Genomic DNA, 24,193 nt, shown 5'->3' on the forward strand with positions numbered 1-24,193 from the left:
AAGAGCTTGGTGCCAAAGCTATGGCAGAGTTTGGTCCCTGTTCATTGGGGGATGTTTCTGAAGACCAAAAAGGGGGCTCAGCTTTCCAACCTTTGTCCATCTCAACAGGAGCAAACCTAGGCTTCATTCTGTCAAGACTTTTAAAAAAAAATTATTTGTCAAACATGTATAGGATAGTTGTTTGTATAAACATAACACGTAAAAAGTAACAATAAAAGAGGGCAGTAGGACAATAGGACTGTCCTATTGTCATTGATTGATTGATTGGATTTGTATGCCACCCTTCTCCGAGGACTCTGGGCGGCTCACATAATAAAAAAAACCAGTATACAATACCAAGTCTAAAATCTAATATTATTAACTACTCTAAAAACCCTGGAACATTAAAAATCATTCATTCACATTCAACAACAAGCATACATCGCACTTGTCGGCCAGTAGCTAGGGCTTGGTGTTATAAATTGGTTTTCAAATTCTTACGGAAGGCAAGGAGGGTGAGGGCAGTACAAATCTCTGGGGGGAGCTGATTCCAGAGGGCTGCTCCCCCCCCAGAGAAGGCTCTTCCCCTAGGCCCTGCCAAGCGACACTGTCTAGTTGACGGGACCTGGAGGCCGACTGTGGGACCTGACCGGTTATCATTACTTTTTACTTATGTTTATACAAACTACTATTTCAGTCCTTCAGGATTGGGCGACATAGAAGTCGAATCGAATGGATGGATGGATGGATGATTGAATGAATAAAGTCTACACAAAATGATTTTTTTTAATAAATAAATTTTATTATTTTAAAAAAGCTACATGCGTAATGTATGTACAAATACATAATGTATTTACAAAAATAACTTACAATATATATAATCATAATAATGGTAGTAATAGCAAGCAAATGTCAACAAAAAAAAAGACAAAAGAACCCCCCCAAATAACCAAAAAAACTGAAACATCTTATTTCTCTCTTGAGTTGACCAATTATGCAATGTAAATGTGTTAAACGATATGAATAACTGCAAAAAAAAATTGATAAGAAACAAGATTGGGACAGTCAAGAAATGAAAATTTTAAAGGGCTACACAAAATGTGCTTAGAAATCAGGTAGTGACAGATGTAGGATCTCCTGTTTGGGCAGCGGATTGGACCAGATGACCTTCAAGGTCCCTTCCAACTCAATCTGTTAAATAGCCTGGCAACCTCAACGTGGGAACGGGCGTTGCGAGAGGCAGGTGTGGGGAAGAAAACTCCCGAGGGGCGTCCGCGGGCAGGAGGGAGCCGAAGGCGCGAAGGAGGTTCGGTCTCAGCCCTGTGACAAGAGGGGAGGCGGGACTAGAGCCTGATTGGCAGAGCGGTGGGCGGTCTTGGGCCCTCGCCGTCGCGTCGCCTTCCTTCTCGGTCCTTTCTCCCGGTGCCGCCGCTGGAATGGCGCTGAGCCTGACCGTCAACGCCGTCGATCTGCCTCTCGGTAACGAATTCCGCGCTTCCGTTGCCCGAAATACATGCCGGTTGCGAGCGACTCAACCTCTCTCTTGTCCCTCCGTCTCCTTATTTCCCCCTTCAAGGCTGCCTTGCCCGGTCCAGGTGTTGCTGCCATGTTGCATCAGGCACCGTCCGCGGGAAGCCATTGGCCGGCTTTGGAGGCTTTTTGACATTGATAGAGATGCGGGCCAGGAGATTCAGACATTCAGTGGAGGGGGAATTAGACAGAGAGGCACTGACACGTGGCACAGATTGTGGGAGCCTCTATGGGGAGGGGGAGTAAATGTATAGGCCGTAGGCGTTTCTCACCCAGTAATTTGTGGGTCTGGGTTATTTTCATCCCCCTGCCCACTCAGGCTTTATGAAGAAAAGTCCATTTTTTTTTTTGCCAACGAGGTGTGGCTTCTGAATGTACTAGTAGTGAATGTAGTAGTCTAACTTGAAGGTGGCATTTAATTTCATTGTACGAGGTTACAATGATAATGAAGTAAAACTAAATTCAAAACCCAGCTCAGTTAACACATGGATATTTAAACTTGTGCTAATACTGTATGTGTGCTGCATTTCCCCCCTAACTACAACATTTTTATGCATGGTGTGTTGAGTTGTGTGATTGTTTTTAATAAGGGTTTCTTAATATGTTTTGTTTTAATATTGGATTTGTAGACTGTATTGTTTGTTGGAAGCCGCTCTGAGACCTCGCAGAGGGGCGGCATACAAATCTAATAAATAATAATAATAATAATAATTGCTTGGTCATTTTCTTCTTTGTCGGTAGTCAAGTTCGTTTATATTCTGCCACTTAAAATGTTCTGGATTTTAAAGTGAAACTGAAAATATCAAGTTTTGCCTTGGATGTGTAGATTATATTTCCAGTTCCCAGGGTTATGTGATCTTCCTAGATTGTGATCGTTTTTGGAGATTCTCTTTAACTGTTATTGAGAATAGTGTGCAGTTATGTATAAGCCCTGCTGAATATAATAAGATGTGGCAGTGACGGAATGGTTTAATATTATAAAACAGAATACAGATGAAAAATGACACTTGAGAAAAAAATTGAAAATGTAACGATCTGATAATAGTAATACTGACTACTGCACTTTTAAACATTTCTTTTTACATGTTTTTGTGGCATAATCGCTTAATAAAAGTTCCTTAAATGTATTTCTTTTTAAAATCTGAGTTGCCATAGGCATAGTAGGGTGTAGCTCATGAGCATTTACGCTTCGTCATGAAATTTCTAGGTGTGTAATTTTAGCTTGTCATTCTGCATCCCAAACAGACGGTAGTGTAGTAGATTGTATCTTGCCTGCAGTGATGCTTCTTAATTACATAAAATGTTGAACTTTCTGTTTTGCATGACATATAGTTATATATTTTGCTACAGAATTAAATAATGATTTAGAAAGATGAAATGCTACTGGCTCTCTTGAGTTCAGCTCAACTTCTGATAATATGACGTGTGATTCTCATCAATAAGCTGGAAGTGAGTTGCCATCTTATCAGAATTTTTCCCAGTCTGGCTTATAGGTGTAGCATTTCCCAGCGGTCTCCCATTAAAGTGCTAACCAAGCCCACCCATATCTAGCTTTTTTCAAAGTCAACTATGGTAGGATCTGATGTTTGCTGCTGTGGTACCATTGTGGGAATTTGTACATTGAGTGGATTTTTGAGAAAAGTTTGATTTTAAAATTTAACACATCTTTATTACTTTCATATAATACAACATTACAGTAGGGTAGTTTCTTATTGTAATCCAAGGACTATAATAATTTGTCAGAATTGTTTACAGTCTTGAAATTTGAAGGTTTTCCAAAATAGCACTTCATTAAATTTTGGAGAACTTGATATTGCTAAGCTTTAGCTTCAAGTTCCAGCCATCACTGCTGCTCACTAGACCTCATTTTGGGATTCTCTTCTTCCCCTAAATCTATTGGAAATTACTCTTTTTTTTCCTAAAAGGAGAAGACTTAAATTCCCCTGCATTATTTCTCCTATCTCAATCCATTCCCAAGTTTTCACACCTATTAGCTACTTTATATGTAGAATGTAAATATTCATATAAATGTGACTTAATCCCATAGACCCATGAAGTTTATTATATACATATATACATACTGTATATACACTGCTCAAAAAAATAAAGGGAACACTTAAACAACACAATATAGCTCCAAGTAAATCAAACTTCTGTGAAATCAAACTGTCCACTTAGGAAGCAACACTGATTGACAATCAATTTCACATGCTGTTGTGCACATTCAACTTCGTACAGAGCAAATTATTCAATGAGAATATTTCATTCATTTAGATCTAGGATGTGTTATTTGAGTGTTCCGTTTATTTTTTTTTGAGCTGTATATATATATGTATAAACACCCATTCTCATTGACTCTGAATCATGTATGACATGAACAAACTGGCAAATTATTATCTCAGTAATTAAAACAAAAACATACCAAACATGACCTCAGAGGGCCTTGCATTTTAGGCCTTATCTTTAATATTGAAAATGTTATTGACAATTGATACTATGTTAATGTTTTTCTGACCGATAAACTTCAGGTAAAAAAGGAAATGCTATGAGAATTTTTAAAAATTATATCCATGAAATAAGCCTTCTTGTAATCATTTTAGGAGCGTTGCTGACTGTAGAACATGTAAAGGATCATGTTAAAATTTCAGTTGAAGAAGGCAAAGAAACTGTTCTACGGATATCTGAGTAAGTTTTTGTGTCTTTGCTGTTATTGCTTTTAAAGTTTAATTATTATGATATTGATGTTGTTATTTCTTAATATTTACTAATCATTTCTATATGGCCTTTACACATTTGCGATGCTGCGATTTTACTGAGGCTTCAGCCGCTGTTAAACCCTACCTCCGGACTTTGGTTGCCAGCGAATCGCCCGTTTTTGCAACGCTAGGATTCTCCTGCCGGGATTCCCCTGCAGCATCGCAAAAACGCGGAAGTCAGGAGGTGGGGTTTCCCATGGAGGGAAGCCTCAGGGGAATCCCACTAGTGTGAAAATGGGCGCTTCGCCTGGCAACGGAAGTCCGGAGGCGGGGCATCCCTGTGGCAGTGGCAGGGTTTTAAGGTGAAAATAGTTTGGAAGAAGAGGCAAAAAAATCTTAAACCCCGGGTTCGTATCTCGAAAAGTTTGTATGACGAGGGGTTCGTAAGACAAGGTATCACTGTAATGGCATTGCTTCTTAAAAAAATGAAATTGGAGTATTAAAAACTGACTTGTAGGTAATGAAACAATGAAAATTGAATGCCTTTTTTGAATGAAACGCACACACACATATGTATATACATATGTATATAAATATATGTAACATATTTTTTTAATGATAATGAAAACAAAGGGAGACTAATATAGATCTATTTCAAGTTATTTAGCTCTCATAGCTAGCCATACCCTTACCGGGATTTGAACCTGGGCAGTCTACCTATAAGGCAGTAGCTTTTAACCTCTAGGCCACAGAGTTTGCACAGAATCTTAGTGATATAAATCATTTCTACATCTTGTGATTTATTCCCTGTCCCTCCAAGAAAGATCTAAAACTTATTTTATCCTCCTTTGTTTGACCATTTTAGTCACATAAAAATGTGCCACACTATTTAAAATAAAATACAGAAATGCAGCATTTCACAATAAATTTATTATCATAAAATTGACAGAGCTACACTTCAATGAAGGATGAACCACAAGACCTGTTTTTGTTCAATCAACCATTTTTTATACTTGCCCAGTGATGAGAATTCTTTTATTATTATTTATTTATTTATTTATTCATTCATTCATTCATTTAATCAAATTTATAAGCTGCCCCCACCTGACAGATTAAGCCCAGAGTAGAGCAATAAAGTAAATACAAAAATTAAAAATTCAGCAAAATACATATTATAAAACAAATACGACTTAAAACCCAATATAAAATAAACATACAACCATCCGTCATTCTTACTACAGGCTGGAGCAGCATAAGCAAAAACACTTTTATTATAAAGTGTTGCACTTATGTATGGAAAAGAAAGTGAAGGTGTCTTCAATTTACAGTAGCTTTTTAAAATAGCTTTTTATTTTATCAAAAATTTAAAAGAAGAGTTAAATTTTCATTAGCTCTTACTGTGTTTGCAATATTTAATTTATGGGGTGCAATGGCTATGAATTAATCTAGAAGCATCATGCTGCGTTGCATATTAAAATGAATTCCAATACAATTCTACTTCAAATATGGATAAACGCATAAAATGTCCAATTTTTTTAAACAGCCAAGTTACCTTCACTGATGTGAATTCTATAGTTCGTTATCTGGCTAGAATTGCCCCATCTGCTGGATTATATGGATCTAATTTGCTGGAGCATACTGAGGTAAGAAATGATCTAATTTCTTGGAGATTCAGGTTGGGCTTTTAAAAAATATCTTCTAGCAATATACCCCAGGGACTAGCAGTTCTCATGTTATAGAAGCCTTACTTTTGAAATATAATATAGATAGTCCTCGACTTACAGCAGTTCATTTAGTGGCAGTTCCAAGTTACAGTGATCCTGAAAAAAGGGACGTATGACAATTTTTCACACTTATGACTGTTGCAACGTCCTCATGGCTACGCAATTTACCTTCCGATGCTTGACAGCTGGTCTGTATTTATGATGGTTGCATTGTCCCAGGGTCATGTGATCACCTTTTTCGACCTTCTGACAAGCAAAGTCAATTGGGAAGCCAGATTCACTTAACAATTGTGTTCCTAATTTGACAACTTAACAAATGTGACAAGAAAAGCCATAAAATGGAGCAAAACTCACTTAACAAATTTCTGATGAGCAACATAAATTCTGGGCTCAACTGTCGTAAGTCGAAGTCTATCTGTACTGTATACTTTCCTCCCTTTATGGGCCTGTTCCCAGAGCAGAAGGAACCATTACGTAGAGTTGTCAATGCAGTTTTCTGTGCTCAATTTCAACATTTCCATACTGTTTAAAATTTCTATGTCAGAAAAAACACCCACATTAGAAGAGATGGAAGAACAGGGACAAGAAGGGTAACTGATGAAAAGCAGCATTGCACTGATGTGAGACAAGCTCCATCCCTTTGGCGTTTAGGCTGTGATGTTGCACACATGTACAAAAAATTGGGAGTTTGTGTCACAACTGCACAATATTGCTTTTGTACTGCTCAGAGGGGCTCCTGTAATGAAATGATAGCACCAAACTTGCAGCACTTGAATGCATGAGGGGTCTTTGATGCTCTCTGAGCTTGGTTGTTTTCTTGCAGAGGTTTTGTTACCTAAGTTAGGTAACATTATCAGTGCTAGGATAATAACTCTTGAAATTCCACAGTTTTATTATCTAAATAGCTCTTTTTAGTTATTTCTAGTACTGATTTTTTTCTAATGAAATTTATAGTTTTTATTGGCTTTAATTCAAAATTTTATGTAATTTATCACACACATTTTTTTTTCTTTTTCAAAGATTGACCATTGGATGGAATTCAGCACCACAAAACTGTCCACTCCTACTGAGTTTGCTTTAGCCATCCAAGAGCTCAATAACTCCCTTTCTCTGAGAACCTATTTAGTAGGCAACTGTTTGAGCCTTGCGGATTTCAGTGTTTGGGCAGCATTAAAAGGTAAGGGAACATAGTAAATATCTTTTAAAAAATCTTTAAAAAAATTAAAATGATTAAGCTTATCAAGATGTAAAAGACAAAAGACAATGAAAATAGTAGGAAAAGAGGGGAAGGAAAAGGGAAGAGCAAGAAGCAAATGGGAAAAAACAAAGAAAAGCAGCAATTCCTGACCCCTTTTTAGCACAGTAGAATAAGATAGTAACATTACAATTACAACTTTTTACTTTTATATGCTTAATATGTACTAGCTGTTTCTGTAACAACAAACATATCAGAAAAATCAAAAGTTTCATTTTTTTCCATCTCAAGAACACCAAGCAGAAACAAAGTTGGATGTGTTTTTTTCCCCTTTGATTAACTTTTTCCAACCATTGTCGGAATTAAAGTATCTTTCTATTTTTGCACATAAAAGCATAAACCATCCTTGCTGCTGTTAATACAACAGCATGGTAATATCTTGATAAAAGCTTATTTATGTACTGAAACATACATATATAGAAGTTCATTTGTACAAATGTCCATAGCTTTTGACATGGAGGCATCTGTAATATGGTAAATGATTTAGCTTTACTAGATAAATGGTCAAAGCAATGGAAACTGCAGTTTAATGTTTCCAAATGTAAAATAATGCACTTGGGGAAAAGGAATCCTCAATCTGAGTATTGTATTAGCAGGAAAAGCAAGTAGGATGCTTGGCTGCATAGCTAGAGGTATAACAAGCAGGAAGAGGGAGATTATGATCCCGCTATATAGAGTGCTGGTGAAACCACATTTGGAATACTGTATTCAGTTCTGGAGACCTCACCTACAAAAATATATTGACAAAATTGAATGGGTCCAAAGACGGGCTACAAGAATGGTGGAAGGTCTTAAGCATAAAACGTATCAGGAAAGACTTAATGAACCCAGTCTGTATAGTCTGGAGGACAGAAGGAAAAGGGGGGACATGATTGAGACATTTAAATATGTTAAAGGGTTAAATAAGTTTCAGGAGGGAAGTGTTTTTAATAGGAAGGTGAACATAAGAACAAGGGGACACAATCTGAAGTTAGTTGGGGGAAAGATAAAAAGCAACATGAGAAAATATTATTTTACTGAAAGAGTAGTAGATCCTTGGAACAAACTTCCCGCAGATGTGGTTGGTAAATCCACAGTAACTGAATTTAAACATGCCTGGGATAAACATATACAGTATCCATCTTAAGATAAAATACAGGAAATAGTATAAGGGCAGACTAGATGAACCATGAGGTCTTTTGCTGCCGTCAGTCTTCTATGTTTCTATGAAATTAAAATCTATAGGCATTTCTCTTATCTTGTTTTCATTATTTATTAAATTTAGGAGTACATAAAGTTGACGCTTGAATATCAGTGCATCAATGGTGGGTTGGTCCCAGTTCGGCCCGGTTCTTAGAACCGGTAGTGCCAGCGGTGGGAGGCTCCGCCCACCTGTCCGGGACAATTCTGTGCATGTGCAAAATCATGCACACGCACATACAACCCAGCAGTAAAGGTTTTAGAACCCACTACTGCAGCACATGTGTGTATAGCATATGTAAGGCACACATATTCTAACACAATTATTTATTAAAATTTCTCCAAAGTCAGATTTACGTATGTAAAATATATTTGAAAAGTCAAATGTAAATAATGAGGACACTGATAGTCATGAACTGTCTTCAAAATATAATTAAGCATTTCTGGGATAGGCGAGGTATAGAGCTCAATGCTCTAGATACCCTAGTAAAGAGTTAGCTTTTTTTTGCCTCCCAAAATGAGATACAAGAGAGAAGCCTCTACAACTTTCAGAGCCACAAAGTGTGGGACTCCTAAGATATTAGTCACCTTTTAACATTCAATTTCTAAGTAGTCTAAAAGGACAGCCCAAGTAGAACATAAAATGACATGAAAGCAACATTTTACCAGAATAAAATATGATAATTGTATCTAATTTAATGTCTTTGATCTATGCATAGAAGATGTTCCTATTCATTATATAGAAGTATCTCTTCCACAAATTCAGCTCTAATTTTGTAAATGCAACCCCCCCTTGCATTTTCAGAGGAAAAAGAATTGATATAGCACATTAAACTTAAAGTTCAAATACATTTTCTTTGACCAGTTTTGTCCTATTGTTTGTGATGATTCCAACAAGTATGCTGACTGGTTTTCCCCCTTAAAAATGTAATTAAGTATCTTGGAGAATTTTGGCCTGAGTGATTCTATTTTCCTCCTCCACAGACTAAAATAAGATATTAAAATGCTCTCTTTGCAATAGCTATTTTCTCCAATTATTGTTTATAATTAAGTTGCTTTTATTAATTATTTCATCTTTGGTATAAATTGTGTTATATTATCTTGCCCCGTGATATTTTTTAGTTTATAATAAATCTTATTTTTCCAATAGGCAACAATATATTCCAGGAGCAGTTACTTCAAAATAATGGTCTTGTTCATGTAAAACGCTGGTACAAGTTTCTTGAAGCACAAAACAGTTTTCAATCTGTAGATTCCAAATGGACTACGGGAGACACTGTTCGAAAAATAAAAGTGGTAAGTGTTCAGCGATTTCTGTTTCAGAGTGTATCAAAATGAAGAAGAGCCTCAGGGGGCTGTATTTACTATGGAAAGTGGTTCCCTGTCAGATAGTGATAAATTATCAAACAGTGAGTGGTTAAATTCAAAATATAGAAGAATGATAAAACGAAAGGAAGAAGTGCAGAGAAAGAGGTTTTGAATCTGCAGTTAGTAGATCTGTGTGTTGGACACGTCACTTCCAGGAGAAACCGGAAAAAGGAGGCTGTATTCAGACAAACTTCTTGATAAAATATTGTATTGTGTATGTTTATTTGCTTCTTGAAAAGAAAGCCATAGATAAATCATGAAAGACTATTCAAATGAGACAGAAGCAATTCCGCTATGTGCTCTGTTGTAATGGTAAGCTTTCTGATTAACTATAGAGATTCACAGCCTCTGCCTCCCAGTTAGTTGGAATGGAATGTTAATTGAGTTATAAAGCCATCATTTCTCTGCCTCGAGAAGAATCCCCAGTCCTGCATGCTGGCTTGTCTGCTACTAGAAAAAATCCTGTGTGTATTTTTGAACTGCTGAAGAGAAAATAAAGCGTTTATTTGTTTTGAAGATTAAGTCTTTGGGGAAGATTTGTGGATTACAGTAGTCCTGTCCAGAACAAGGCCTGTATTAATAAAAGAATAATTGATAATTGCTTGGTGGTATTTCCCCCAAATATCTGTTCCATTTTAACGTGTGGATCTATTTGGTGCAGAAACAGAATGGTGTTACATAAGATACCTTAATGTAAATTACTTTTGAACAGAATATTCAGTAGTGCTTTCATATAATTATTTATTAGTAGACCTATTATTTATTTTCATTAATTCCTGGGTGTAAACTTGCAATTGAATAATGTCCTTTGTATTTTAATTTTAAGACAACAGAAAAGAAACAAGATATTGGAAAATTTGTTGAACTCCCAGGTGCAGAGATGGGGAAAGTCATTGTTAGATTTCCTCCTGAAGCAAGTGGGTAAGGTGAACTGTTTTATAACAACTCAATTCTACCTGCCTTTGACAAAATTATTGAACATGCAATAAAGTGAAGTTTTGCTTTCCATTTCTATTACAAAAATGTGGTAATTGTTCCTGTACAATGAAACTGTTCTCTATAAAACTGCATTTTAAAATTCCAGTGTACATGACAGACAATATGTGATTTAGAAAAGAACATGCAGTGTAGTTTGCACGTTAGATTCAGTATTATATTCATAGTTTGGGGTTTGGAGGAGATGGTAAAGAGAGAGCTTAAATAATATTTATTGAAAGTAACAGAAGCATACAGGTAGCCATTGAGTTACGATGATAATTGGGACTGGAATGCCTGCTGCTAAGCAATGCATTCATAAATCATGAATCATGTGACAGCATTGCTTAGTGATGGCAATGTTGATACTGGAATGTCTGCTGCTAAGCAATGCATTCATAAATCATGAATCATGTGACAGCATTGCTTAGTGATGGCAATGTTGATACTCCCGTTGCCATTGTAAAGCAAATCCACTGATCGTTAGATGAGGACATATCCTAATTCAAGATACTGTGGTACCTCTACCTAAGAACGCCTCTATTTACGAACTTTTCTAGATATGAACCAGATGTTTTTTGCCTCTTCTCAAGAACCATTTTCCACTTACAAACCTGAGCCTCCGAAACTGTAACCGGAAAAGGCAGGGAGAAGTTTCTGTTGGGCCTCTCTAGGAATCTCCTGGGAGGAAACAGGGACTGAAAAGGCAGGGAGAAGCCTCTGTGGGGCCTCTCTAGGAATCTCCTGGGAGGAAATGGCCTCCACCCTCCCTGTGGTCCTCCCAATCGCATGCATTATTTGCTTTTACATTGATTCCTATGGGAAAAATTGCTTCTTCTTACAAACTTTTCTACTTAAGAACCTGGTTATGGAACAAATTACTTTAGTAAGTAGAGGTATCACTGTACTCTGCCTTGGTCCCTCCCAACCCAAATCTTCAGTAAAGTTCACCTCCCATTCAGCTTTTCCACCTGTCTATCCCTCCCCCTCCCCTACTTTTTTGCTGTTTTGATTATCTTATTGTGTACCACCTCTGCCAACCTTGCTATCCCCCACTCTGCAGGCATAAATTAAATCGAAGGCTTAGTAATTGGGTCACTATTAAGCAAGGAATAAGCAAAATTGTGTGATGCTTGTTTAGTTGTTTATTTACAGGCAAATATATGGTTCAAGAACCTGAATTATTGTGAGCATTATATATTGCATGATGCAACAATAAGTATGAATCTGAATGTTTATCAACGCCCAAAATAATTGTGTTGACATGGAAAATGGAGTGAACAATTGAAAATTATAAAGGAATATTGAAAATGAAGAATCTGTGTATATTGATAATAATTTTATAGCAGCTTGGGACAATGCAGAAGTTTTATGGACAAAAACTTCAACCCATAAACAGTTTATGTGAATTTACTAAAATGTTAATATAGGGAATTTTTTATTTTATTAATAATTTCAGAGCTCCTTTACATGTCCTTAGCCCTTATCTTGAATGAACTGTAAACGTGTTTCAGAAAATTTCAACCATCATGTAAAGGTTGACTAGTAAGGGACAGGGTAATTAATTTAAGAAAGCCATTGAAATTTAAACATTGCCAAGTTTTTAATTATAAATAAAATATATTGACTGTATGGAGTCTATTGTAGTAGGACTTTATAAGTTACTTCATTTCTTTTCTATTTTCTATTTACTTTTTTCCTTAATATTGAAACCATTAAATGGTGTTGTTTTCTTTTATTATTTTATTTTTAGCTACTTGCATATTGGTCATGCAAAAGCTGCTTTGTTGAATCAGCATTACCAAGTTACCTTCAAGGGTAGATTGATCATGAGATTTGATGATACAAATCCAGAGAAAGAAAAAGAAGATTTTGAAAAGGTATTTCAGACATCTATGCATGGTTTATTTTAGAATTGAAATAATCCCTGGCATCTTCCCATGCTGCTATAATATTTGAAATGACATTAGAACCTGATTAAATGATCAAGTTCTGGATGATATTTTCAGGGCTGTAGAGGCATAAAAGGAAATATCGCTCTATATTTCTTGAGATTTTTAAAAAGTAGCTGATATGCATGGAATCTTGCTTAGGTTTCTTTTTTTTATTTTATAAAAATAGTTTATTGAGTTTTACAAAAGAAAAAAGGGAGGAGAAGTAGGGAAAAAAGGTCCAAGGAGTGAAGAGGGTATATAAAGGTAAACATATAAATGCATTGTAATGCAAAAAAAGTTTAAAGTATACAGAAAATTAACAATATATTTGAGTATTTGTTTTATAATATTACATTTCATATTATAAAGAGAGTGTACAAAGTATATATACGTAATCCATACTAATAAATATTCTTATAGAAGACCTAAAAGGGGAAAATGGGAATAAGAAGTAGAGAATAAGTAGGTATAAGGGGGAATAGGAAATAGGAGGGGGGATGAGGGGGATCTGCAGAGTCGCAGACGCTTTCAGTATATGCAACATATTAATAGAATGAAGTAATTGGAGTATATAATAAAAGTATGTAAAGCTTCGCTATAGAATTGAAACAATAATAAATGATTGCGTTAGAAAGATGTAATTTAGTTCTCATTTCAAATTAGTATAGAGAATCTTGCTTAGGTTTCATTTTGAGAAGGTTGAAAAGTTATGTACTTTAAAACCGATCCATATGAATTGGGCTACTAATTTATTATCTTCTAAAACTGTTTACTGCAATTGTCTTTTATATTGCTTTAGTGTGGGTTAGAAAATTAAATAAGGAAGATTTCATTTCTAGCAAATCTTTGTGATGACATATAATTAACTTCAAATTGCTTGTATTATTAGAATAACCAATATTGAGATCTATGGAAGAGTATGTTATAGAACATATAAATTACAATGAAATAACTTCATTACAAGCCTAATTTTAAGTGAATCCAATATTTAAAAAACAAATAATAGCACTTTTGGTCTTTGGCGAGTCTACCCCTATACTGTTTGTGTGCTAAGAATGTCTGGTTATTTTAACAATATCTATTATGTATTATGCAAAGTACCTTGTTTCTTACTGCTTCCTGATTCTCTAGCCCAAATAGCATCTGTATTGTGCAGATTTCTGTTCATATAGTTCCTTGGTTATTCTCAGATTTTGCAGCAGTGGTTCCCAAAATGCTTTACAGTAATTTTGGGTGATGCTGACATTCTAGGGACAAAGAATCCAACCCACAAATAGTTTATGTGAATTTATTAAAATGTTGAATTGACATAGGGAAACTTCTGGTAGTCCTTTAAGTGGGCAGCATTGACTTTGTCAGTGAATTTTATAAAATTCTATTTCTTTAATTACACATTTACAGCTCTTTGAAAAGATAACATATAGCAACTTAGGAGAGGTTGCCATCTCTAATACAGTGATAATAGTAAACAATTTTTAAATGCCAATCTAATGTTTTAAAAATCATAAATGCAGGTGATCTTGGAAGATGTTGCAATGCTTCACATTAAGCCGGATCAATTTACATATACCTCTGATCATTTTGAAAAAATAATGAAGTATGCTGAGAAACTCATTCATGAAGGAAAGGCTTATGTAGATGACACACCAGCAGAACAGATGAAAGCAGAGAGAGAACAGAGAATAGAATCTAAACACAGGAATAATTGTAAGATGTTTTATCCTTTTTTAATTGAATCAATAAAACATATCTAATATTTGATAATTATGTCATTATCATAAGTTACACAACTCTTCTGTGTTTGAAATAATGTTAAAAATAACTTCACTGAGATGTTGGTTTGTCCTGTCAGCCAATATATTATTTGTTTGATTTTGACTGACTGTAATGTATGAATCAAGACAATGGGGTCTATGAATAATGTTTACCGTATTTTTCGCTCTATAAGACGCACCTGCTGATAAGACGCACCTAGATTTTAGAGGAGGAAAATAGAAAAAAAATATGGGAGGAGAGAGGCAGCCTCCACGCTTTCCTTTCGGAGGAAGAGCTAAGTGATCAAAGACGTTCCGCCCCCCTCCCAGCTTCCAAGCCGCATTCGCCTTCCTCCGCCGCCGCCAGCCGGAGCGAGCTGCTGGGCTGCGCGTGGCGGGAGAAGCCCGGACAACGCCGGAGCGCTGGGCAGCACTACTGCCGCCGCCGCCGCCGCAGGGAGAGGCGGGCATGTGAGCTGGCGGCATTGGGCTTGGTGGAAAGTCCGGGGGCAGCTCCAGCGACTCCGCTCCCGTGGCTGCTGTTGAGGCGGCAGTGAGAAGCCCGGACAATGCCGAAGCGCTGGGCAGCACTACCGCCGCCGCCGCCGCGGGGAGAGGCGGGCATGTGGGCTGGCGGCATTGGGCTTGTGGAAAGTCCGGGGGCAGCTCCAGCGACTCCCCTCCCGTGGCTGCTGTTGAGGCGGCATTGGCGTCCGCCTCCGGCGCGCGGCTCTCTCTCCATTCTTCTCTTTCCCCCTCTCGGGCTCCGAATGCGGCGGCGGGAAGAGGAAACGAGGCGCAAGGCAGCGCATCTGCAGGAACGGGTGGTGGGGCGCCGTTGTTGTCCTCGCGGCGCAAAGCCACACAGTCCCGGATCGCTTGCTTCCCCGGCCAGCAAGCCGGCTGCCTGGGAAAGCGTTTTTCAAATGCGCTGCTTCAAATGCTGTATATCGCCGCTCCCCCTCTGCTCCAGCGCCTCCCCCCCCCCTCCCTGCCTGCATCTTCGCTCCATAAGACGGGGCTGATTTTTCATCCTACTTTGGGAGGAAAAAAACTGCGTCTTATGGAGCGAAAAATACGGTAATTTGTAATTGGATAATGTCAAACCAACTGAAAATAATGTTGAGGTTCAAAGACACATGCTTTGTATGTAAATGCAAATTACTTTGTAGGTAAATGTAAATTATTTTTCATATGTAAACATTAATTAAATTTTTGTAATCTGATAGCTGTTGAGAAGAATTTTCAGATGTGGGAGGATATGAAAAAAGGAACAGACTTTGGGCAGACCTGCTGTCTACGAGCAAAAATTGATATGAATAGTAATAATGGATGCATGAGAGACCCAACTCTATATCGTTGTAAAAATCAGCCACACCCACGTACTGGAAATAAATACAAGTATGTGTTGAGGAAGGATTTCCTTTCATTTTCTTAGACTCTACTTTTCTTTCTTTTTTACAACCTAGCTTCTGGTTTCTTGGAAACAATTTTAACATTTCATGTTTCATTTATTTTTGTAGAGTCAGATATTATCTGATACTGAATATTTATAATATTGATACATGTCTATGGAAAGACATCCATTCTTAAAACAAATAGCAATTTTAAGTTCTTAAATTGTTTATAGTTATTTTAAATAGTTTATTTCCATATAAATAGTATATTATTGAGAAAGAAGCTAGAGACTAAATCTCTTGAAGAGTTGAAGATTGGTAGATATGAGCCAAGAAATTCTACAAATACTTATTTTAGATCTTCTTTTATTGAGATATTTACAAGTACACAGTTTAGCAATGTACGAAAGTCTTATTTAGTTGAGAAAGTTTATTAGGATGAATTACCACTCTTAAAGAAGAGAGAGGAGAAAAACTGAACTAAAAAAAGCAAGAACTAATATTGTAAAGCCTTCTGCCCATGAACATTTGTAATTCAGGAGGATAAATTTTGATTTGGTAGCCTTTGTAGTGACCACAAGAAACAGTATCTCTTCCATATTGATTCTTCCCTAAAACTGCTCTCCTGCTTCTACATGTTCTTATTAATTGGATACATTTTATCTATTGATATTAGTTTACTTTCTGTAATATTTGAATCAAATTTGCTGTATTAACTAATATTTAAGTATGAGTTCCTGCTTTTATATAAATAAAAAACTTATCTATTGCCTACCTTTCTGGAATATAGTAGTATCTAGTGCTAGGAAGTAACATATTATCCAGATTTCATAATAGATTCTCCAGAATCTCGTTAATATTTTAGGAATAACCAATATTTATTGTGAGTCTATTCAAATATAGTATAAAATTTGCAATTGCTTTAAACATTCTTTCTTGTTTTAAACTTGCACCAGCAGATTAATGAATACTGTTGCTGCAATGATTGCTTTTGAAATTTTTCAGTGGTAAGACGTGACATCTATCAGGTGTTTCTGAAGGTTAATTCTGTTTCTGCTTAACTTTCAGTATTTATCCCACATATGACTTTGCCTGCCCCATAGTAGACAGTGTAGAAGGAGTTACTCATGCATTAAGAACAACAGAATACCATGATAGAGATGAGCAATTCTACTGGATCATTGAAGCCTTGGGAATAAGGAAGCCCTACATCTGGGAGTACAGCCGTTTAAACCTCAACAATACTTTGCTTTCTAAAAGAAAGCTTACTTGGTTTGTCAATGAAGGGCTGGTAGATGGCTGGTAAGTGAAGCTGCTTAGCTTGCTGGTATCTGTCTCGATGCTTCTAAAATGTGTACCAGATTATTTCATTTCTATATTCATTATATTTATATTTATATTAATTTAATATTAATTTATGTTATTAATGAATAAAACCTCAAGTTATATAAACTTTTTAAATTAAATATGATCCTTACACATTATTATGTTTATTTGTTTGCTGTTAAAAGAAGAAATAAATTATTTTTAGACAATTTTCTTTAAGTCTTCCAAAATATTGGCTTTTACGGGTTTTTTTTACTAGTTCATAGGCTTTATGAGACCTTCAGATGCCTCTCTGCTTCTGTTCCTCCCATTTCCTTTGTGGTCCATTAAGCACTCAAAAGATTGTATCATATTAATTTGATCAATATGAAAGGATGTAAAACAATTTGTCTAAAGGGAAAGGATGATTTTCAGTGTCTAAGTGTAGTGTCTGAGTGAATATAAAATCTATTCAAATTCTCCAGCCACTAATGTGATTCTCAGTTTCTTCCCTAATGCTTTTGGGGGTAAATTGTGGTAATGTGCGGTAACTTGCTCAATAAAATGCATCTGGCAGGGTACGGTATGGGGGGCACAGTACTGGAAGACAAAGTTAGATAGAACAACAGAAGCAAAATATTTAGGTTTGATCATAGATTACTGCAAAATGAGCAAGTAGTGTGCTGAGACAGCTGTGGAACCAAACAAAAATTGTGGGATGCATCACCACCAGGAAAAAATACACACACACACCATTTGGAATACAATTCTGAGACCTCATTTAAAAAAAAGATATTAATAAGATTGACAAATGGACAACCAAAATGCTGCAAAGTCTGATATATTTTGAGGAGGAGAGATTATAAAGAACTGAATATGTACAGCCTGAAGGACAGAAGGGGAAAGGGGGCATGATTGGAACCTTTAAATAGATTAAAGGTGTGAATATTAGCAATATTTTCAATATTAAGCAAAAATCAAGAACTGGGGGCATAACCTCAAGATGACAGGAAATAAATTCAACAATAATGTTATAAACTTTCACTATATCAATATCACTTCACTAAAAAGAGTAGTGAGAGCCTGTAACCAATTTCCAGAGAAAATAATAGGTCAGGCATTAGTAACTGAGTTTAAACATGTTTGGGATAAACGCATGTCCATCATTCAACAATTTAAAAATAATTTAAAATAATAAATAAATTAATTTAATAAATACATTCAAAGGGCATACTAGATGGACCACACTAGATCTTTTTCTACCATCAATTTTCTAAGTTTGTTTGATATTTTTTATTATTTCTAGGGGAAAGGCCACAAATTAAACAGATGGTAAGAATTAGCCAATATTAGAAATTGGAACACATGAAATCTAAGAGAAGGTTGTGTAAAATGGATGGGAGAACTAACTGGTGTTTTGAATTCATAAAAATATTTTTTAAAGCTATCCCATTTCTTCAGTATTTAAGTATTGTTCCCTTTCTTTAAGGGATGATCCAAGATTTCCAACTGTTCGTGGTGTCCTTAGAAGAGGTATGACAGTAGAAGGATTGAAACAGTTTATAGCTGCACAGGTAAGTCTTTATTTTCAAATTATATACAGTGTTCCCTGAATATAAGATTTGGTCTTCTTCTTCTTCTTCTTCTTCTTCTTCTTCCTCTTCCTCTTCCTCTTCTTCCTCCTCCTCTTCCTCCTCCTCCTCCTCCTCTTCTTCTTCTTCTTATGCCTCAAAAAGAGGCTTTAGGTCTTATTTTTGGGGATGTCTTCCACTGTTTCACCAAACAGGATGCCCATTTCTGTGGCTGCTGGGCGCCACTCATGCGGGGTGATCCCAACCTCCATTTTGCCTTCAGGAAAGGGCCTCTGCAACTGAGAACCGAACTTTGACAGTGCCTCCGACAGCAAAAAAGAGGTTGGAGGAGGAGTACCGTATGCATCAATCCAGAACTCATTTCTTAAGTTAAAGTACTTTGATTTACAAGTTACTTCCTTCTTGCTGCTTGACAGATATAGGATTTCTGACTTTGTTTGCATTGACTGATTAAATATATGAAATTAAATTAAATATACATAAGATAATTGGTCGATTAGCAATAGAACCAGTATTGGCTTTACGCCATTTATCATTGTGTATCAAATGCCTGTAATTGTAACTTATTTAAATTATGTATTTTTTTCCTTTATTTTTACAGGGATCTTCAAGATCGGTTGTAAATATGGAATGGGATAAAATTTGGTCATTTAACAAAAAGGTACATTTGTTTTTATTTTAATTCGATGAGCTTTCAGGTGGAAACCTGATTTAATGTGGATAGTGAATCCAGAATTCTCTGAATGCACTTTTAAGATTAGTGAATGTAGTTTGTTGCCTCATCAGCCTCTTTTTCAGGAAAATGGAATGTCCTTCTCATTAACAAGGCTTACATTAATCTATCTTGCTTTTGCCAAATCTATTGAATTGTTTTTTTTTACTGTATGGGAAGGTAATGGTATTTTGCTAATTTTATAAATCTTATACAAAATTCTGCATTTCATTTTTCTGCCATCAAGCTGCGAGCTATCTGTAAGAAGGTATTACTTAATGCTTTTTCTGCCTTAGCATACAGCTTACAATAAGCATACATAACATAACATATGCGGTTTCTCATATACCGTCACATTTGCTTACATAACAAGAGCTATATATATATATCCATAAAAATGCATTATTCCTATACTAAAGACAAAAATATGATTTCTCAATAGAGAAGAAAATTTAAAATCTTTTCAAGTTGCCTTTCTGCAGTACACAGAGGGCTATAATATTTCCTTTGTAAGATTATCAGTAAAGTTTTTCCATTGTTCTTCAGTTGAAAGTTTAAAGAAGGAATACTGCATCTTCACATGATTAGTTACTTTTTGGCAGCAACTGCTTGGACACTATAATAAGGCGACCTGTTGGCGTCTGTCTACAATTCTATGGCTGCTCCTATTTTTTAACTTGCATCTGGATCTTTGCTTTCAAATAGGTTTCATTTTTCCTCAGATTTCAGTATTTGCTTGCCTGGCATGTGTCTTGTAGTCTCCTATAGTTCTTTTACTTTGTTCTCTTCATTTATCTGAGGGATTATCAATTGGTTCTTTCTGTTGCTGCATTAGTTGTGTAATACATTTATAAAAGATAATTTTTAGCTGAAGCTGTTGGACTGCACACTTGCTAAAACTGTACATTGACCAGTATAGTGATTTCTCATTGACCAAGAGTGAAGCCAAAATATTAAATTTCCTATAAGTTACTATTGGCTCTCAAGAAAGGAAAATTATCAATAGAAACATTGGCAAAATTTAATGAGTAGCGCAGAGCAGAATCCCTCTTTTGTAATCCAGTAAAATCTTCTGATCAGATAGATTAATTAAAGATTTTGAGTTTTTCAAAAAATTGTGGATAAAATAAGTTATTTATGTCATTGCATAGTGTTTAATTACATAATGGTTGCTAGTGTGTAAATCTCATACAGAGCCAGAGAGCTGACACTGAAACCTGTAATATAAGGATTATTATGTTAACAATTTGCTTGTATTTATCATAGGCAGCAAAGGCACAAGTGATACTTCTCTTATACATTTCTAAGAATGTCCCAAAGGTGCTTTTTCCAAGAGGCAACTGGACTTTCTGGTTTTTCTTTGAAGACATCCAAGAAGCTTCTTCAGCCCTGACTAGATGTTGGGGTATGGAAGGATTTATATTCCTTGCAAACAGCCGGTCACTTGCATTCTTTTAGAGAGTCATTGAGGCCATTTTGAGGTTTATCTGTAATCTTAGAGTTATCTGAATAATGCAAATTGGTGTGGAGCCTTCTTGGAAACTGTTAGGAGATAGATAATATTGTATTGCTCCCGCTCTGTTGAGAGAGATCTGTTCAGTTTTGACATAGATGGCCTCTTCGACCTCTCAGTCGAACCAGCGGTCCTCTCTGTCCAAAACGTGGACTTTGATGTCTTCAAAAGAGTGGCCCTTGTTTTTTAAATGCAGGTGGACTGTTGAATCTTAACAACAACAACAACAACAACAACAACAACAACAACAACAACAGAGTTGGAAGGGACCTTGGAGGTCTGCGTAGGCAGGAAATCCTACACTACTTCAGACAGATGGTTATCCAACATCTGCTTAAAAACTTCCAGTGTCGGGGCATTCACCAATCAACCATTGTGACTGTCAAGAAATTTCTCCTTAGTTCTAAGTTACTTCTCTCCTTGTTAAGTTTCCACTCATTGCTTCTTCTTCTACCCTTAGATGCTTCTTCTTTGTGGCAACCCCTGAGATACTGGAACACTGCCATTATGTCCCCCCTGGTCCTTCTTTTCATTAAACTAGCCACGCCCAGTTCTTGTGCTGATGAGTTTGTTTTCCATGTTGTGTCAGTTTGAGAAGTAGAGATAAACTTCCATGTAGCCTCAACGAGTCTCTAACAGAATGTAAATGACCAGCTGTCTGCAAGGAGTATAAATCCTTCCATTCCCCACCATCCAATCAGAGCTGAAGAAGCTTCTTGGGTGAGAAATGAAATATCTTCAAAGAAAAACAAGAAATCCAGTTGCCTCTTGAAAAAAACATCTTTGGGACAACCATAATCTGGAGGATTGAGAATCTATATAGACCTTTCTAAGAATGTATTTCCAAAAAAGCAGAATATAGTCTTTATTACTATATTTTTCGGATTATAAGACGCACCGGAGTATAAGACATACTAAGAGTTTGAAGAGATAAACAACAAAAAAAGTTTTTGCCCTTCCCAGGATCATTCTACAGGTCTCCAAACACTATGCATGACCCTTTTTTGTGAAAAATGGCCCATTATTTGTTAGTTTTTGCCCTCTCCATCCCCCAGAATCAATTTGCAGATCTCTCAAACCCTTTGCGTGCCCATTTTTGTGAAAAATGGGATTCGCAGAGTGGGGGTTTTGGAGGCCAAAAATTGTTGTATTTGGTGTATAAGATTCATCAATGTTTCCACCCTTTCTTGGGGGGGGGGGGGAGTGCGCCTTATATTCCAAAAATAGGATAGTCATGAGTGCTCTGGTTTTCCCCTCAAAGAATATATGTGCTAATAAGTAGTAGTTTTTAACAATTGTTTAAACTATTGTAATTCTGGGGATTGCAACTGACATTCTGAGAATTGCTGGGGGGCCAAAGTTTTCTCATGCTTCCTTAAAAACTCCAGTTGTATAAAATATTAAGTCATTGAAAAATGATGGTAATGCTTAAAATAAATGGTTTGGTGGCATGTTAACAATAGAAACAATATTGGTGGAAGATGTTATGCTTAAATATTCAGTAAGTTAGAAAAATATTTTTTCAATGAAGCAGAAATAAAGGCCATTTTTAAATGAAGGGTTCTATCTTAATGTTGCCTTGTTATAGTGCTCTAAAGCTGTTGTATTTAAATAATCATGCTAGAATGCATGCTTTTTGAAATACATTTATTGAAAATATATGGCTTTAAAGCCAGTGATTTGGTAAGGAGAAAATGGTGGTCTTCTGTATATAAAAGAAAAAATATCAAATAGAAGTATTTTAAATTTTAGTGTATTGTTTGGCATTTTAATACAATTTTTGTGTGTGTGTTTGAAGAGCAGATATTCAGATTTTGCCTATTTTGCAATCTTAGAAAAGTTTAATGTTAATGATAATCAGGTGAGGGTTTCTTGTCTCTTGCGCTACTGTTGTGCTCCCGGAGACCAACGCAGGTGCACTCCTGTCTGGTGGGTGGGCGCACATCCATGTGAGATTCGGCTTCCTGTGCATGCACAGAACCCAAATTTCCTGCGAGGATGCTCGTGAGTGTGAGATTTTGCCAATTTTCAGCAATTTCTTTGCTTCCGCGTATGTGCAGAAGCAACAATCTGCCAAAAAACTGCGAAATCTCATGTATGTGAGCATCCTTGTGTGAGATTTGGCTTCCTGGGCATTCGCAGAAGCCAAATCTCACATGGGCGTGCTTCCCCACCCGCCGTTCATGCACAGCTGTGCACACATCTTCATTTTTACTACCACTCTATACAGTAGCCCTTACCGGCTGCAACCCATTACTGATGATAATGTAATGCGTTCATGTAGACATGCCTGCTTTTAAAACTGATGAGTGCTAAAATGACTCAGCTCCAAAGAAAAAGTTTACAATCAGCACCCATATTTAGCCTAAGTACAGTTTCCTCTACATATGTTTAGCCTAATTTCTTCCAGTTAGAAATGCATATGCTTACAAACTCTCTCCCAAAAAGTGATTTAAATTTTTTTTTTCAAAGGACAGGAAAATTACATAAGCATATTTTGTTTTGGCCTTGTTTTATAATTTAAATTCAAGAAGTTTAATTGCAGTCAACAGTGCAGTAACATAAAGAATACCAGTTAATATTCCTAGATGGCTTGTGTGTATATGTGTACTTTTACATTCATATATTTTCTTGTTTTAAAGCTTTTTGCTTGAAATATAATTGAATAATCAAATAATTATATATTTTTAATTGTTATTCTTGGGATATAGGTTATAGACCCAGTGGCACCTCGGTTCACTGCATTGCTAAAGGATGAAATAGTCACCATAAATATTCCTGAGGCTAAAGAAGAGATGAAAGAAGTGGCCAAACATCCAAAGGTTTGCGTAAAGAATTCTGTAATAAAAATATTGAATCATTGGAACGGACATTAGAATCATTGGAACTTTCTGCACAATGAAAAGAAAGCAAAACCAGATTACCAAGTTTGAATATTGTTAAGAGGGTGTCAGCATTAGGAAGGCCAGCAGATGAATTAACAAAAGAGTTTTAAAAATGTAAATACTGTACCTTCAGCCTGAGTTCAAATCCTGGTTGCTGCACCCATGCAGTTTTCTTACCAATTCTTTTTTTTTTAAATAAATGGTTGGCCACTGCCTTCTTCCTGGTTGCTTTTTCCACTTCTTTCCTAATTTACACCCAGGATATCTCCCCATCTAAGTACTAACTAGGCTTAACCTTGTTTAGTTGTGAGATTTGAGCACTGCTCTCACTTGCTTGGATTAGGAAAGAATGAGATGAAGTTTGGAATGGAGCTTTCAACTCCGGAGAAAAGTCC

The 24,193-nt window shown here is 36.3% G+C and overlaps 1 protein-coding gene across 1 annotated transcript in view; it reads left to right on the forward strand.

The window, feature by feature from the left end:
• The first annotated feature begins 1,350 nt into the window (after positions 1-1,350).
• Positions 1,351-24,193, forward strand: part of EPRS1 (glutamyl-prolyl-tRNA synthetase 1) — a 52,408-nt gene continuing 29,565 nt past the window's right edge. The window contains 13 exon segments of the mRNA XM_070734392.1: positions 1,351-1,458; positions 4,110-4,194; positions 5,749-5,848; positions 6,950-7,106; positions 9,514-9,659; positions 10,558-10,652; positions 12,460-12,586; positions 14,155-14,347; positions 15,624-15,795; positions 16,860-17,093; positions 18,586-18,670; positions 19,290-19,349; positions 23,625-23,735. Coding sequence (XP_070590493.1) covers positions 1,416-1,458; positions 4,110-4,194; positions 5,749-5,848; positions 6,950-7,106; positions 9,514-9,659; positions 10,558-10,652; positions 12,460-12,586; positions 14,155-14,347; positions 15,624-15,795; positions 16,860-17,093; positions 18,586-18,670; positions 19,290-19,349; positions 23,625-23,735 — 1,608 coding nt within the window. The 5' untranslated portion in view covers positions 1,351-1,415.

The sequence above is a fragment of the Erythrolamprus reginae genome, chromosome 1 (assembly GCF_031021105.1).
Source record: "Erythrolamprus reginae isolate rEryReg1 chromosome 1, rEryReg1.hap1, whole genome shotgun sequence".
NCBI classification, from domain to species: domain Eukaryota; kingdom Metazoa; phylum Chordata; class Lepidosauria; order Squamata; family Dipsadidae; genus Erythrolamprus; species Erythrolamprus reginae.